This window comes from Crocodylus siamensis, chromosome 3 (assembly GCF_052110815.1).
Source record: "Crocodylus siamensis isolate JL-2025a chromosome 3, ASM5211081v1, whole genome shotgun sequence".
Taxonomy (NCBI): domain Eukaryota; kingdom Metazoa; phylum Chordata; order Crocodylia; family Crocodylidae; genus Crocodylus; species Crocodylus siamensis.
Window position 1 is genome coordinate 48,304,232 of NC_143397.1, and position 13,417 is coordinate 48,317,648.

At 41.2% G+C, this 13,417-nt stretch overlaps 1 protein-coding gene across 1 annotated transcript in view; it reads right to left on the reverse strand.

Annotated features, from left to right (window-relative positions):
• The window catches only part of MCTP1 (multiple C2 and transmembrane domain containing 1), a 500,289-nt gene that overhangs the window by 13,782 nt on the left and 473,090 nt on the right, over nucleotides 1–13,417 (reverse strand). Inside the window, exon 19 of the mRNA XM_090038277.1 lies at nucleotides 2,357–2,466. Coding sequence (XP_089894403.1) covers nucleotides 2,357–2,466 — 110 coding nt within the window. The remainder of the gene's footprint in view (nucleotides 1–2,356; nucleotides 2,467–13,417) is intronic.

Here is a 13,417-nt window from a genome sequence, read left to right on the forward strand (position 1 = left end):
TTGTTGGTTTTGTTACAGCCGTTCGGGCTTGGCTTGAGTTATGGTTAACCGGAGGACCGGGTGAGGCTGTAGGGGAGCGAGGAGGCCTCAGCGGGGCTCCCCAGCAGCTTGGGGGCTCCGGGTGCCCAGTAGGGGCACAGTGCCAGGGAGGCACAACTGTTGGTGCCGGAGTGGCACGGAGCACGGGGTTGGACCCTGGCCCGTGAGGACGGCACTTTGCCCAGGGGGGCAAAAGACCCAGGAAAGGGTCAAGGGGGCCAGGCACGGCTAAGGCCACCTGAGCCCCAAGCGCGGGAGGCGCGCAGCGCGGTGAGCGCGGTACAGGCCCCAGAGAGGGCGAGGCCCCAGAGAGGGCGCAGCGCGGTGAGCGCGGTACAGGCCCCAGAGAGGGCGAGGCCCCGGAGAGGGCGCAGCGCGGTGAGCGCGGTACAGGCCCCAGAGAGGGCGAGGCCCCGGAGAGGGCGCAGCGCGGTGAGCGCGGTACAGGCCCCAGAGAGGGCGAGGCCCCGGAGAGGGCGCAGCGCGGTGAGCGCGGTACAGGCCCCAGAGAGGGCGAGGCCCCGGAGAGGGCGCAGAGCAGAAACGACCCAGGAAAGGGTCAAGGGGGCCAGGCACGGCTACGGCCACCTGAGCCCCAAGCGCGGGAAACCCGCAAGCGCGGAGAGCATGGCAGAGACCCCGAGTGGGGCCGCAAGCGCGGAGGGCGCGGCGGAGACCCTGGGAGGGGTGAGAGGAGCTAGGGAGACCCAAGGGCGTCAGTAATAGGCCGGTGGGTGAGAGCCCGGCCCAGGGGCGCCAGGTGGGTGACGAGCCCAGGGTGCCAGAGGGAGAGCACCCAAGGGGCAGGGGACCAGACAACGTCCCCCGGGACAGCTGCGAGGCTGGGGCGAGAGTACCCCCACTTTGGAGCGGAGGTGATACCATCAAGGTGCCGTTAGGTATAAGTAGGCAGCCTCCCATTTTGAACCTCAACAGCAAAGACGTGGCGGGCGAGTAGAGGGTGCCAGACCACCCTAATTGGCATGGCAAAGGGGCACTCGCGAGCTCACGGCCGCTCGCGGGGCCATCCGTGACACCTTGTATGGTCTGTTTTTCTGAAATGCGTAGCTGACAACTTCTGTAACAACATTCTGTTCATCCTGACACTGAAAAGCTTACTATGGGCCCATGCTATGGGTGAAGTAAAAGAAGATGCGAGAGGACCCAATGCTTTATAGTTATGGTCTCCTGACCCCATGACATTATATCATTTTCTTAAAATTCACTGCCACTTGGTGTTTTGGTGCCATGTACCTGTGTGCAGACTGAATTATCAGAAACATAGAGTACAAATGAGCAGTTAAGCCTAATTGATGATAACTACCACTTAGCAATGTGAGCCTAGTCCCTTGGACACCTGGAGTCCCTGGACAGTATTCGAAATAAGTAGTAAACCAGCGTTGGGGCTGTTATCTCCACCTTTGCATTACTTTGAGTGTACCATGAAAGCCCTGGTAGACCTGTTGTGGGGATGTCTGAAATAACAATAGTCTCCTAGTCACCTTCTGCCTCATCTTTTGCACTATGCTGCTTACAGTGCCAAGAAAGTCCTGATTACATTGCACCAAACTTCCTACTTCAGAAGGACCTGAGGCTGGCCTTTTTCTGGTAGAAGCCCAAGCAGACTTCAGCCCTGTCTTTTAGCCGAGAGATTCTTTGTAGAATTTTTCTGGTCTCAAACAATAGACGTATTCATTGGCTGAACATGCCAGAATTATACCGCACTCCCTGTAACTGTAACAGGCCAGCATCATTCAGATGTAAACACACCATTGAAAAAATTTCCCCATATATTCTGCATAGTATTTAACTATTTATTTGTAACATTTACATTTGTTGGTAAAGCATGTATTTTATGCATAAATAATACACCTGCAACAGATGAAAACTGCTCTAAAAGTAACCTATCATAAAAAAGGCTTCCTAGCAATTGAGCATATGTGTATGTTTAAAAACTCTCAAATATTTATTTAGCTCTATGTACTTCTTTGATCAAGACTTTGTATTCATTTTTTTCAATGGCTAGGTTAAAAAGGGTTCCATCTCTCAGGTGAAGGACAGTCCTCTTTCTTACTTCAAAGCTGCAGTTCTGATCCTTTGCAATTCATATACTTCTAAATTCCAGAATTAAAGTGACAGGACTTTCATGAAACCAAGGGTCAGCACAAAGCGAAGTAACTAATGATAAGATTTTGCAATACATCATCCCAAAATGGAGTCCTTTGCCAAAAAATAAAAGTAATACTTTGCACCTCAGCTGGTGAAAAAAATGTGAATACCACAGAAAGCAATCCAGCACAAATGTGTCAGCACTTACTTCTTTATCCTTTCTCCAAGTGAAGCCACTTCATCAAGGACATTTTGGACACTGACACAAACCTCTTGGATGGCATAAAGTTTATTGATAAAACCTTTCTTTTCACTATCCTAAAAAAAAAAACCCAGAAAGGAACAGAATAGACTGTCAGTAAAAGTCTGTTCAGAAACTGTCATAACAGGCACTAATTATTTCTTTAAACTTTCAATAGGATGTACAGAGTCTACATACATTGGTACATAGGAGTTCAGTTTTATTTGTCCCTGCATCTTCCTAGTTGATGTGGTATCCCCATTCAAGATGATAAAAGCTCTTTTTGAAGTACAGGGTGTAAAAAACTAGATACATCTTACTTCTTGAGGACAGGCCATTGGCTTCAGCGTGACTTACCAAATTTCCATGTGATTTTTTTTTTTTTTTTTTTTTTTTTTTTTTGTCATCCCCTTTGGCAGAAATTACTTTAGACAAGAATGTTGGTACTGAACTGGGAAATGCCAAAGGAATTAACTTGATAAATGGCATTGTGCTCCTTTCCTTATCCCTGAACATCCTGTGCATTTCACCTAATATAGAAAATGTGGGTTCACATGTAACTGTTCATATCTATAATGTTATTATTTTAAAGTTTATATATAATATAAAAATATACACAAGTGTATATCTGTGTACACACATCCGCACACACTCACTGCTGCTCTTCTATGGCACCCACCTCGCTCTTATCACACTATTATCCAGTAACATTCCAATGCTAAGGCCAAGGCTTTCATCATCGAGGCTTTCAAGAGGAGGATGAATAAGCATTGGTCAAGGACAATTTACAAAGAGAACTCCTGCATTTGTGAATACCCACACTTACAATTCAAAGGGGTCTACACCTCGATTTGAAATTTCCAAAGGGGACCGCGCCTCCATTAGAAATGTTTTAGTAGTCCACAAATGAAAAGAGGTTGAAAACCAGTGCTCGACTCAAACCTAGGTGCATCATTCAGCAGCAACTAAAACGCCAAGTGTCAGCTTAAATTGTCAGAATGACTGATACCTTCAACAATCATTTTATTTTACCACTGTATGTAGCGAATGAGTATTCACTCTCTTTCTTTTGAACCCTTTAACAAACAAAGTGCTGGTATGCATGCAATGCATATAAGGTTGAACTCCATTTTCTTAACAGCATATTTTGTATGCTTGGCTGTGTGGAAGACCTGTAATATCTCAGCCATGACAGGAACAAAATATCCTGGGAATATCTAGGAAAGGTGGTTGTGGCAGGTTCATTACCCAGGGGTAGCCATGACACCCTTTGGTGACTGCGTGACTCCTGTCCAGCTCAGTTTCTATTACAGCCCTCCCTTAACTGCTCACCCACCACACCTTTTCCTTACTAGAGGTCAAAGAAAGGAGGATGCCCGCAGGCCTTAGAGTGAGCCTTAGTCTATCTGCAGTACCACTGGGTCTCTCTTGGACCCCCAACAGCCTTCATTTGACCCTTGAGCTCAGTGGGCCCTTTCATAACTTCAAGAGCTACATGCATATCTGTGCTTCTCCAGGGCACCCATAGCCTTAAGAGATCAATGTGCGGCTCCATTCCTCCCCTACACCACACCCCAAGCTTTGTGGGTGTTCTCTCTCTTTGACATTGCCTCTTTGTCCCCTTGGGCCTGCAAACCTCCTGGTCCCTTACATGATCTCCCTCTGAACTCCTGGATCCCTGGTCCCACATGCAGCCCCTTGTCCAGGCTGTCAGACCCTTGGTCCCACACAAAGCCCCCTCCTCCAGGCTCAGGGACCCTCTACTCTGGCTTAGCTTGCTCTGGACTCATGGACCCTCTGGCCTGGCTCAGCCCTTCCCTGGGCATGTGGACCCTCTGGTCCAAGTCTCAGCCTTTTCCTAGGCTCTTGGACCCCTTACTGGGCCCTACTTTCAGTCTGTGGGCTCCTAGCTTACTGAGTCTCTCAGTAAGTCTTGAGCCTTCCACAGCAGGCCTCAAGGCTAAACCACCAGTGCCACTTGAATAAAAATAAGCATCTCAGCCCTTTGGTGGATACCTCAATCCCTCTCTGGGTTCAACATAAAACAAAGGCTGGTTTCCTATAAAATCCAGCCTCTCTCTGCCCAGATGACCTGCCTCTGTTCCCAGGCCTGCAGAGTTCTTTACATAAGTCCAAGTCCCTTCAGGAGCTCTGCACCCAAGAGCTCCTTATTTCATGACTGCCAGGGAAATACGGCCTGATCAGTTTAGGCTCTGGGCTTATATAGCTCAAGCCTGAGCCCTATCTTCTAGTCAGGTAAGTTTCTCATTAGCCCCTTAAAGGAGCAGGCACACTCCAGTGCCTTGCTACAGTGGTATTATATGAAGTACTTTGGTTATCTTTTTATTTAACCAGTGTCTATACAAAACTGGATATTTATTCATATAGCCATTGATTTATGTTAATACAAAACTTTATTAAGTGAGATTTCATTACATTTACAGTTTCATTGCCTATTACTAATAGATCCTCATTTAATTACTTTTGTTGAGTTTTCCATAAAATAATCACCATTTTTAGTGAGGAATTGTCAGTGTTAAGGCTTCTTCATATGTGTTGTATGCTTTTACTAGATACTTCCTGTATTTTGTAGGCCATGCTTCCTAAAGGAACATATCTCCTGGCTGGACATGTCTTGGAAGGAGTGGTCCTGTTTTGATAATCCTTTCTCTCCTGCCATGAGGCTACTTTCTGAACCCTAATCTCATCACAAAGTGGTATCAGATTCACATGGAGTCCAAAGCTAGGTCTGAGAAGTGCTGTAACATAATGACTCTACTCATAGGTTAAAATTGGCTAAAAGTGACATTTCCTCCTTGTCTTTCTCAAAACTTTTCTAATTGTGTGCAATGCCATATTGAGTTTTTCTGTATTTTCTTAATGTGGTATATCAGCAACAACAACAATACTTTTCAAGGTTAGCAAAGGCTTAAAAAAGCAAAATATTCATCTAGAATTCTTTTTTTTTTTTTTTACTTTAAGACTTCTTCCATCACAAACTACATAACACATTGGTCCCCTATGAATGAAGTAATTACTCTTTATATATTGTATATGACCCAAAACCACAGTGGCTAATGGAATTGGTCTGCATTGCATTCCAATATTTCTTTCTTCTTCACTAATGTTCAATACTTTATTAGTAGAGAATAAATTGGTACATTTCTTTTATTGTCATCTTTGCTTTCCTTTATAAACCAGTGTGGATGAGGGAAATATCATTCAGTGTTTAATCATCCAAAGATTCTCTGGTGACACTAGTCCAGAAACTACATTGTCAAGATTTCTTTTGAAGATGTTAAAAGAATTTAGCCACAAAAGACAGGTTGGCTATAAATCAGCAACCTGCGAGGTGTATATATGGCAAAACCATTTCCAATGATGCAGTATAATTTAAAAGCCATAAACACCTGGGGATGGCAAAACATACGAAGTCATTTTGAACCCACTTGGAAGAGTCAGATAGTATTCTCAGTTCATTTGTGAGATTAATAATGAGTTGCTGTTAGTTCAAATAAGTATTAATCAAGCAAAAATGTCTTCCCTGATGACCACAGCCACTAAAGTAAAATATACCCCAAGCTATACAGCATTGGTGGCTCTTTTTCAGCTACCTCCTCAGTATTTATGTAATTTCTTCCTACCTTGCTAATGATACTGATATTCATCTCAGGTACACTATAGCTCCTCTGGATGTGCCTTTCATTTCATACAGAAAAGGCAGATTCATAATTAACTGTTCATATCACTACAATGTCATTATGAAAAAAGATCTGCTTTATTTATGCAACTACTGCATGCACTGACAGATGAACATGAAAATAATCTGTTTTTTTTTTCAATAAACTAGAAAGCAAACAATAAGTGACACTTAAGACCAACTGCTTTCTCCAGTTATGGTATATGTAATTTCACCTCTTCAGTTTATATTCCCAGACCCTGCCTTTGCTATAATTAAATTGTAATGAAGAATGTCTTGCATTCAAAACCTTGTCTAACTTTATCCCAACAACATAGTTGTTCCAATAAAAGATACTGCCCTAAGAAATCCTTGCCTCTTGTATAATCAAAGTGTGTGAGAAAAGAATGATATCAATGTAACAAAAAACAATGTCTGTTGTGACATCTGCAGAACTCAACAGGGATTACTTTAGAAGATCCTAAGGTTATTTTTCTTGACAAGTATTTTACAAGACGAACCTTTACCTTTTTTTCCTTGAAAGGATATCTGTTTTAAATTATCTCCTTAAAAATAGAGAGAAAGAGAGAGAGAGATGCAGGGACAGACAGAGAAAAAGAATCACCATTGCCTTTCCTCCCCACCTTAGTAGCTTAAAGGAAATTTGTTGACATACTCTGAAGCAGGCATAGACAAAACAGCACAGGAAAAGGGAGGCAGTCAGAAAGATCAGGATTCAGCTTTGCTTAAACTAATTCCACATGCCCCATGAACCATTAGTTGCTTTTTACTTCCTGCTCCAAAGATTTGTAGAGAAAATAATCTGAGCTAGGGAAAAGCTACACTTTTTTTCCAGCAAGATGCTGCGTTAGCAAATCCAACATACGAGCTACCTTCGGTGAGCCAAGGTTCTTAATAAACCATTTTTCAAACACTACTGGTATTTTCTTTCTAAGGAAGATGGACTGTGACTGGAATCAATTTCATCATTTGTATAGCTACAATTGCCAAGTTTCTGGAAATAATTGCCATTTAAACACTGGATAAAATGTATTATATGAAGCCGACAACAGTTTTATTAACATTTAATTTTCATGATTTGTTTGTTTGTAGTAGGCTCAAGGTATCTCAAAATGAAGATGTTTGGTGAGGGATGAGCATTTGAATAAATCACCAAAGAATGTCAGACTAATGTTGACCATCTGACTCGAATCTACAAAAAGAAGGAAATTTGGAATAAGGGCTGAGATCTTCTTCTTATTTCTTTTCACAGTAAATTGTAGATTGTGGTTTGATATGCTTCTTGGCCAATAATAATGCTCAGTTTTCTTATAAAGGTTTTCAACTATAGCCTGTTTTACATAAAGAGGAACTGAGGTACAACACGGTAAATGCCTTTTCTGAGACCACTGATCTCTTTTAGAAGACCGTGAATGTAGCCATAACTCCAAAAACAGGGACAAGAGCAGAAAAATCAACCGGGCAGAATTTTATTCATCCATACACTTATAAACCAAGGGTAATGCTCTTGAAATTAATTAAAACTTTTTTTTTTCATTTAAAACAAGTTGTTTAATTCAATTAAAGGTCTGACTCACTTGCCAGAATCAGTATCCTACAAATAAACTAGCAAACTGGAGGGAGGAGCACAGACCTTGAAACAAAGCAGATAAAGAGATGGGGGTGGGAATTGAAGAACTACTGGTGAATTTTACTTGGGAAATGGGTCATTTAGGATATTCTGAAATTCTGTTCTGGAGGTGATGAGGAGAGTACTGGATCAGGCTCATTATGCACTTCATGCACTACCTAGTTTTACCCAGCCATATTTCCTATTGTCTAAGCTTTTCTCCCTGCCTGTTCCTTCAGCAGAAGGAAGAGCAGGCTAAAGGTGGAGAACCTCTACACAAAGTATAGGAGGCTGATTGGTCTTCAACAGATGAATAAAGGAGACAGCTGCACACGGCAGAGGAATAGAATTAATCCACCAGTTATGTGACAGCACCTGCACAGACCCCACAGTCAACGACAGGGAATGAACCTATGACCTTCTGTGCAAAAACCACAGACTTTTATAATTCACACTGGGGAAGAACTACTTTAGCTATGAGATAGACATAGATTGTTTTACCCAATATATTATCAGAGTATACAAAGCCGTACCTAGCTTCATTTTTCCAAGTGAGAGGTTTTCTCATTAATCCATACTGCTTTTTCAAAGTTTCACAGTCAAGTCTTTCTCCCTACGAGGAGTTTCTGATCAAATAAATAAATAAATAAATATGAAAACACAAACGTAAATAAAAATAATACAAAATCAAATCACAGTGACTACATTTGAGGCAGGTTTAGCAGCCAAGTGCACACAGTGCACAAACAGCAAGACGCAAATGCACTCCCCTAAGTTTCAACCAATTGCCCAGCTCGAATGCATTTGGAGATGTCCATTCAGACGCTTGTGTTGTACTAAACCCATGAGCGTCAGAAGGGAATGCCTTAGTCCTTAACTGGCAAGAAACACTAATGCCTCCCTTAGGAAGGCCAAGCTGCCAGCTACTGCTAAACACTTTGCTATAATCTGGCCCTTACTCAGAAAACTGTCACTGGGGATTAATGACCTCACCAATTACCTCCCAGATTCTAACCTCTGCTTTCTGGGGAAGGTCACTGAGAAGGTGATAGCAAACCAACTTCAGTAATATTTAATCTCCTCTAGGTTTTCTGCACCCACATCAGAGCAGCTTGAGACCTGGATATGGCACATAGATGACTCATTATCTCATCATTTCCTTCGGGAAATCGGAAGAGGTCAAACATGCTATTAGATCTAAGCCCACTTTGATATTGGTGATCATGAGATGCCGCTGATTTGTCCATGGGACCTGGCAGAGGTACACAGAGAGACTTGAAACTGGCTTCCTTCATGACAATGATAATGATTTGAGAGGGTTAGGATGTTTTAACTACTCTTCTCCCTCAAGTCTTGCCACTTGTGGAGTATCAGAAAGGTTCACTTTGGTCACCCCTCTTGTTTAACAAGGATGTGAAGACACTTGGGGAGATTCTTTCAGAGAGAGTTGAAGGCATTTAACAAATTTTAGAATCCAGCTTTTTTTTTTTTTATCTCCTAGCTAATAACTCCTTAGCTTCTGGTCATTCTTTAAAGTAACTGATTGTATCCAGCAGAGAGACATATGTGGCACCAGTATACGCTCCCCATGTGGAACAAATATTATAGAATTCAAATATCACATAGAGAGAATGCAGGTAGCAAAGGTCTATTTACCAAAAAAATAAAATAAACTACAACATGGTAATTATATTAATTTTTAGGGGAACATATCATGAAAAAGCAGTCTGGGAAAGGCAGCTCTTTGGAGGCCATTTTTCTATGAAGAGACATAATCTACTGCTTTCATGGATAAGGTATCCATGAATCAAAGTTAAGTTGTTTGACTCAAGCCCCAAAGACCCAGAGTTATGAACAAACAGAAACATATTATAGTCATACTATAATGCAAATAAACTATTGAGGCAGACTCATTAACAATACTTGCATTTCTATATAGTACCAAAACCATCAGATTATTTTGGACAAACCAATCTTGATTTTCAAGTTCTGGCAGCCACCTGTACATCTACAACTTTACATAATCATATCAATTAACTATTTTTTATGCAGTGACAGCTGTGCATGCATAACTTCTAACCATTTCTCCTGCAAAGCCCGTTTGCTAAGAAGATCTTGTATATGCACATTATACCGTCCTCAGGTACAAATAGTAGATAATGTGTGTGTGGACAGCTACAAGCACACAAGTTAACAGCAGGTTAAGGTCTTATTGAAAAACAGAACAAAAACCTGAAGGCCATATTAACAGAACTTATTTTAGATACTTGTGCTGTAGCTGGTAAAGTACAATAGAGTTACAATCTAATGAGTGTTCAATATTGTAAGATCCATGCATGATTAAACCATATCAACACACATACAAAAATATTGTAGGTTCACTGTTTATCAAGACACCATGACTGTAAGCATGAACATTACAACAATCTGTTCTGCCTCAAATGATCTATTCAGAATTGATAAAATCACTTTGAACCTTCCATGATTTTATTCACTTCTACCCATTCTACAAATTAGACTTTTTGTCTGTGATGAACTACTATTGAGCTAGAATATAAGTATAATTTTAACAATATTAAATCGTGAGCAACAGGAATAATCCAAGGAAACACAGACAATGTTAAAATCTAGACAGTGCAAAAATGAAAACTTGTAAAGACAGTTTTCAAGTAAATTAATTTACATGAATTTCTTGCTGATATTTTTCTCTCTTGCACCTCTATCCCCTCTTACTCTCAAATACAGTTTAACTCTTTTCCTTCCTGATTTGGCTTTCTTTAAACATGTTACCTCAATAAATACAACAGTCCTGATACAATACAAAAACATGAAAGTAGCAATTTTATTGAAGAGCCATCTAGTGGGGAAAAACATCCCCCTAAATTTTCACTGCACAATGAAAACCCTGGCTGATTTTGATCAATAGCATACATTAATGAAATATTGTTTTCCAAAATACTCTAAAACAATGCAGTACTTGGAAATGGCAACATGATTATCTATTGATGACTATAATTTTAAGGACAGAAAGTCAATATTGCCAAAGGCTATCCTTGGCATTATTTCTAATGAGAAACATGAGGAATTCGGTATTTATGCAATGTATTGTGGGGCAAATCACAGGGTTGAAGGGAATCTGCCAAATATACTTGTCTAGGGTGAAAAAATTATGATGTTGTCCTTTTGGCTGATCTTTATTTCCTTTACATCCTGGGTATTGTTTTTAAATACAAAAAATAGTATCTCCTACTGTAAGGGACACAGAATGATGTTTGATTGCAACAATTATTTCCTTTGTGTTTTTTCTGGATAGTACATCACTCTTTAGTCAACATCACTTGCTCCCATCCTTTCTTCCTTTTAGTTGCAGGTCATCTCTTTAATAATGTCAGCTCTAGTCATTCTCTGCAATACCCAAATTACAGGGCATGTTGAGAAAGCCTGAAATATTGGCACTCCAGGGTATCACAAAAAGATTGTCTTCAGTAGTTAATGAATCTATTTAGAACACAACCTTGAGAAGGTGTATTAACTAATACAACATTGACCACAACTTCTTAGCTCTTCTAGAGTGGTCCCAGTAGTATTTATTCATGAGCAGCTGACAAGGTACTGTCTATGCTGATTGCAAAATTGCAGTTGACGCTATGTAAGTTAACATCACCCCTCAAGGTTTTGATCTAATATCATGTAAATTTTTCATAAGACAAACCCTAACAGTAAAATCGCAAAGGACACACAATTTAAAATAGGCAGCAGACCTTGGCAGCAGTACTGGAGAGACAGATGCTTCCTCTGGGAACTGCCCGTGCTGCATGAGAGGCTGGAGGGGGTGTAGGGAGAAACCCCCCCCCGAGAAAAGCTCCCTTGAAAAACTCCTTATTCAGCTAGATGGATGAGAAGAGAGTTGAGAGGCCAGAAAGAGGAGTCAAAAAGGTCTGGGATTAGATAAACATCTGAACTTTTAGAGGTTTATCCCAATCAGTCCTTCTACTTTCTGCAGTTCACCCATCACCAACAGATACATGAAATAAAAAAGAATGAACTATTTGATACTAAAAGTGTAAAATAGTTTTCAAAAACATATCTAATCTGGAAAATTATTTTCAAAGCACAACCACAGGATGCTCTACTGTATAAGAGCTGCTTATGTAGTTTTGTGGGCTTATGTTCATTTAAAATTTCAATCAGTTATGCATATATTGGGTCAAGGTAAAAGATGTAACAGTTAGTTTGATTCTTTAGCTCATGGAACAGGATTTTAATTTTTTCTGAGAAATCATGATAAGTATGCTCCTAGGCAGAGGTTAAATAGAGACAAAATAGTTAAGAGCTGGTCTGCAGATTCACCCTCCTGATTTAACAGTTTAAGCATGGCACCAAAGTACACTTTAAGGTTTACGGTATAGTCTCTTACACGTTTCTCAGCTTTGTGTCAGTAAGATAGTATGATCTTACACTTCTCATGTAAGTCATTCAACTAATCAAATACAGGTAAAGATTTTAGGCTAAATTATGGCTGACCCCAAGGAAGCCAAAGGGTAGATAACAGCTGTAGCTATCACCAAAAGATCTGCATCTCCAGCAAGGATGTACTAGAGATGGTGGCCTAAAAGATGATACCACATTGTGATAGCTATCACCATGACAAAGACTAAATAGCCTAAGCAATGACCCTGGAGGAAGCAGCCTAGAAATCTGAATCAGTGACTAAATAGGGACCTACTGAAATTGTAAATGCACGGAAAACATGAAACCCAGCATTGCCTGCAAAAGCGGACAATGTCTGCAAAATCTGCAGAAATAAAACCTTAATGAAAATAAAATGCTGGCTTCCCAAAGGGAGCCAGCAGTCCTTATGGCACTGCAGCCTGGCCATGCAGCCTGTCAGAGGAGGGTTGGGGGGGCAGCCGGTACGCAGAGGAGCTCAAGATGACTGCTGCCCCTGCCATTTGACACTGATTGGTTTAGAGGGTTGTCTGTTATGTAGCTGCAGCCTCTCCACCAATTGGTAGCAAGGGGCAGGGCCACCAGAGCCCCTCAGTCACTCAGAAGCATGCGGGGGCCCCAGTCACAATAAGCCCACAAAAATAGCAGCCAGGCCCCCAACCTACCTATGAAATCAGCCGGCTGCTTCCTTGAGTTGTGTACACCCCTAACGACATCCTATTGCTCCTTATTGTTATGTCCATTTCCTTCCTGTTATTTCCATTACTTTTTATTGGCTGGGGAGGGGTTACATGTTTTCAACATTTTTACCTTGAGCTGCTGATATATTTTGGTTGGACTTTTTAGGTCCTAAAAATATTAAGTGAAAGGGGATATTTCCTTGCCTCCAGATTTTAACTGTAAGTCATGCAGATCTGATCACAGAAAGCACATTAGACATGAGGTCTCAAGAGATGTCTCCAACATCTACTCAGCAAAATACTCCCCCAAAATGTGGCTGACCAAGTCAAAAACTTTGGGTCACTTCTGCACTTCAGTGATTTCATTCAAGTGTGATTTGTTATAAAAAGTGGAGGAAAAAATTGGAGGAAAAAGGTGGAGGAAAAAATACTTTCCTGAGGAGCCTATTTGTATTGATCAACAGCCCAGAGACTTGAAAACTATGGGACAGGCTTCATCTGTTCGTATAGCTCAACAGAACTCAGCAGATCTAAGATGCTCATGAACTAACCGTAAAACATAAATTTGGGAATATTAATCTCAAGTTTTC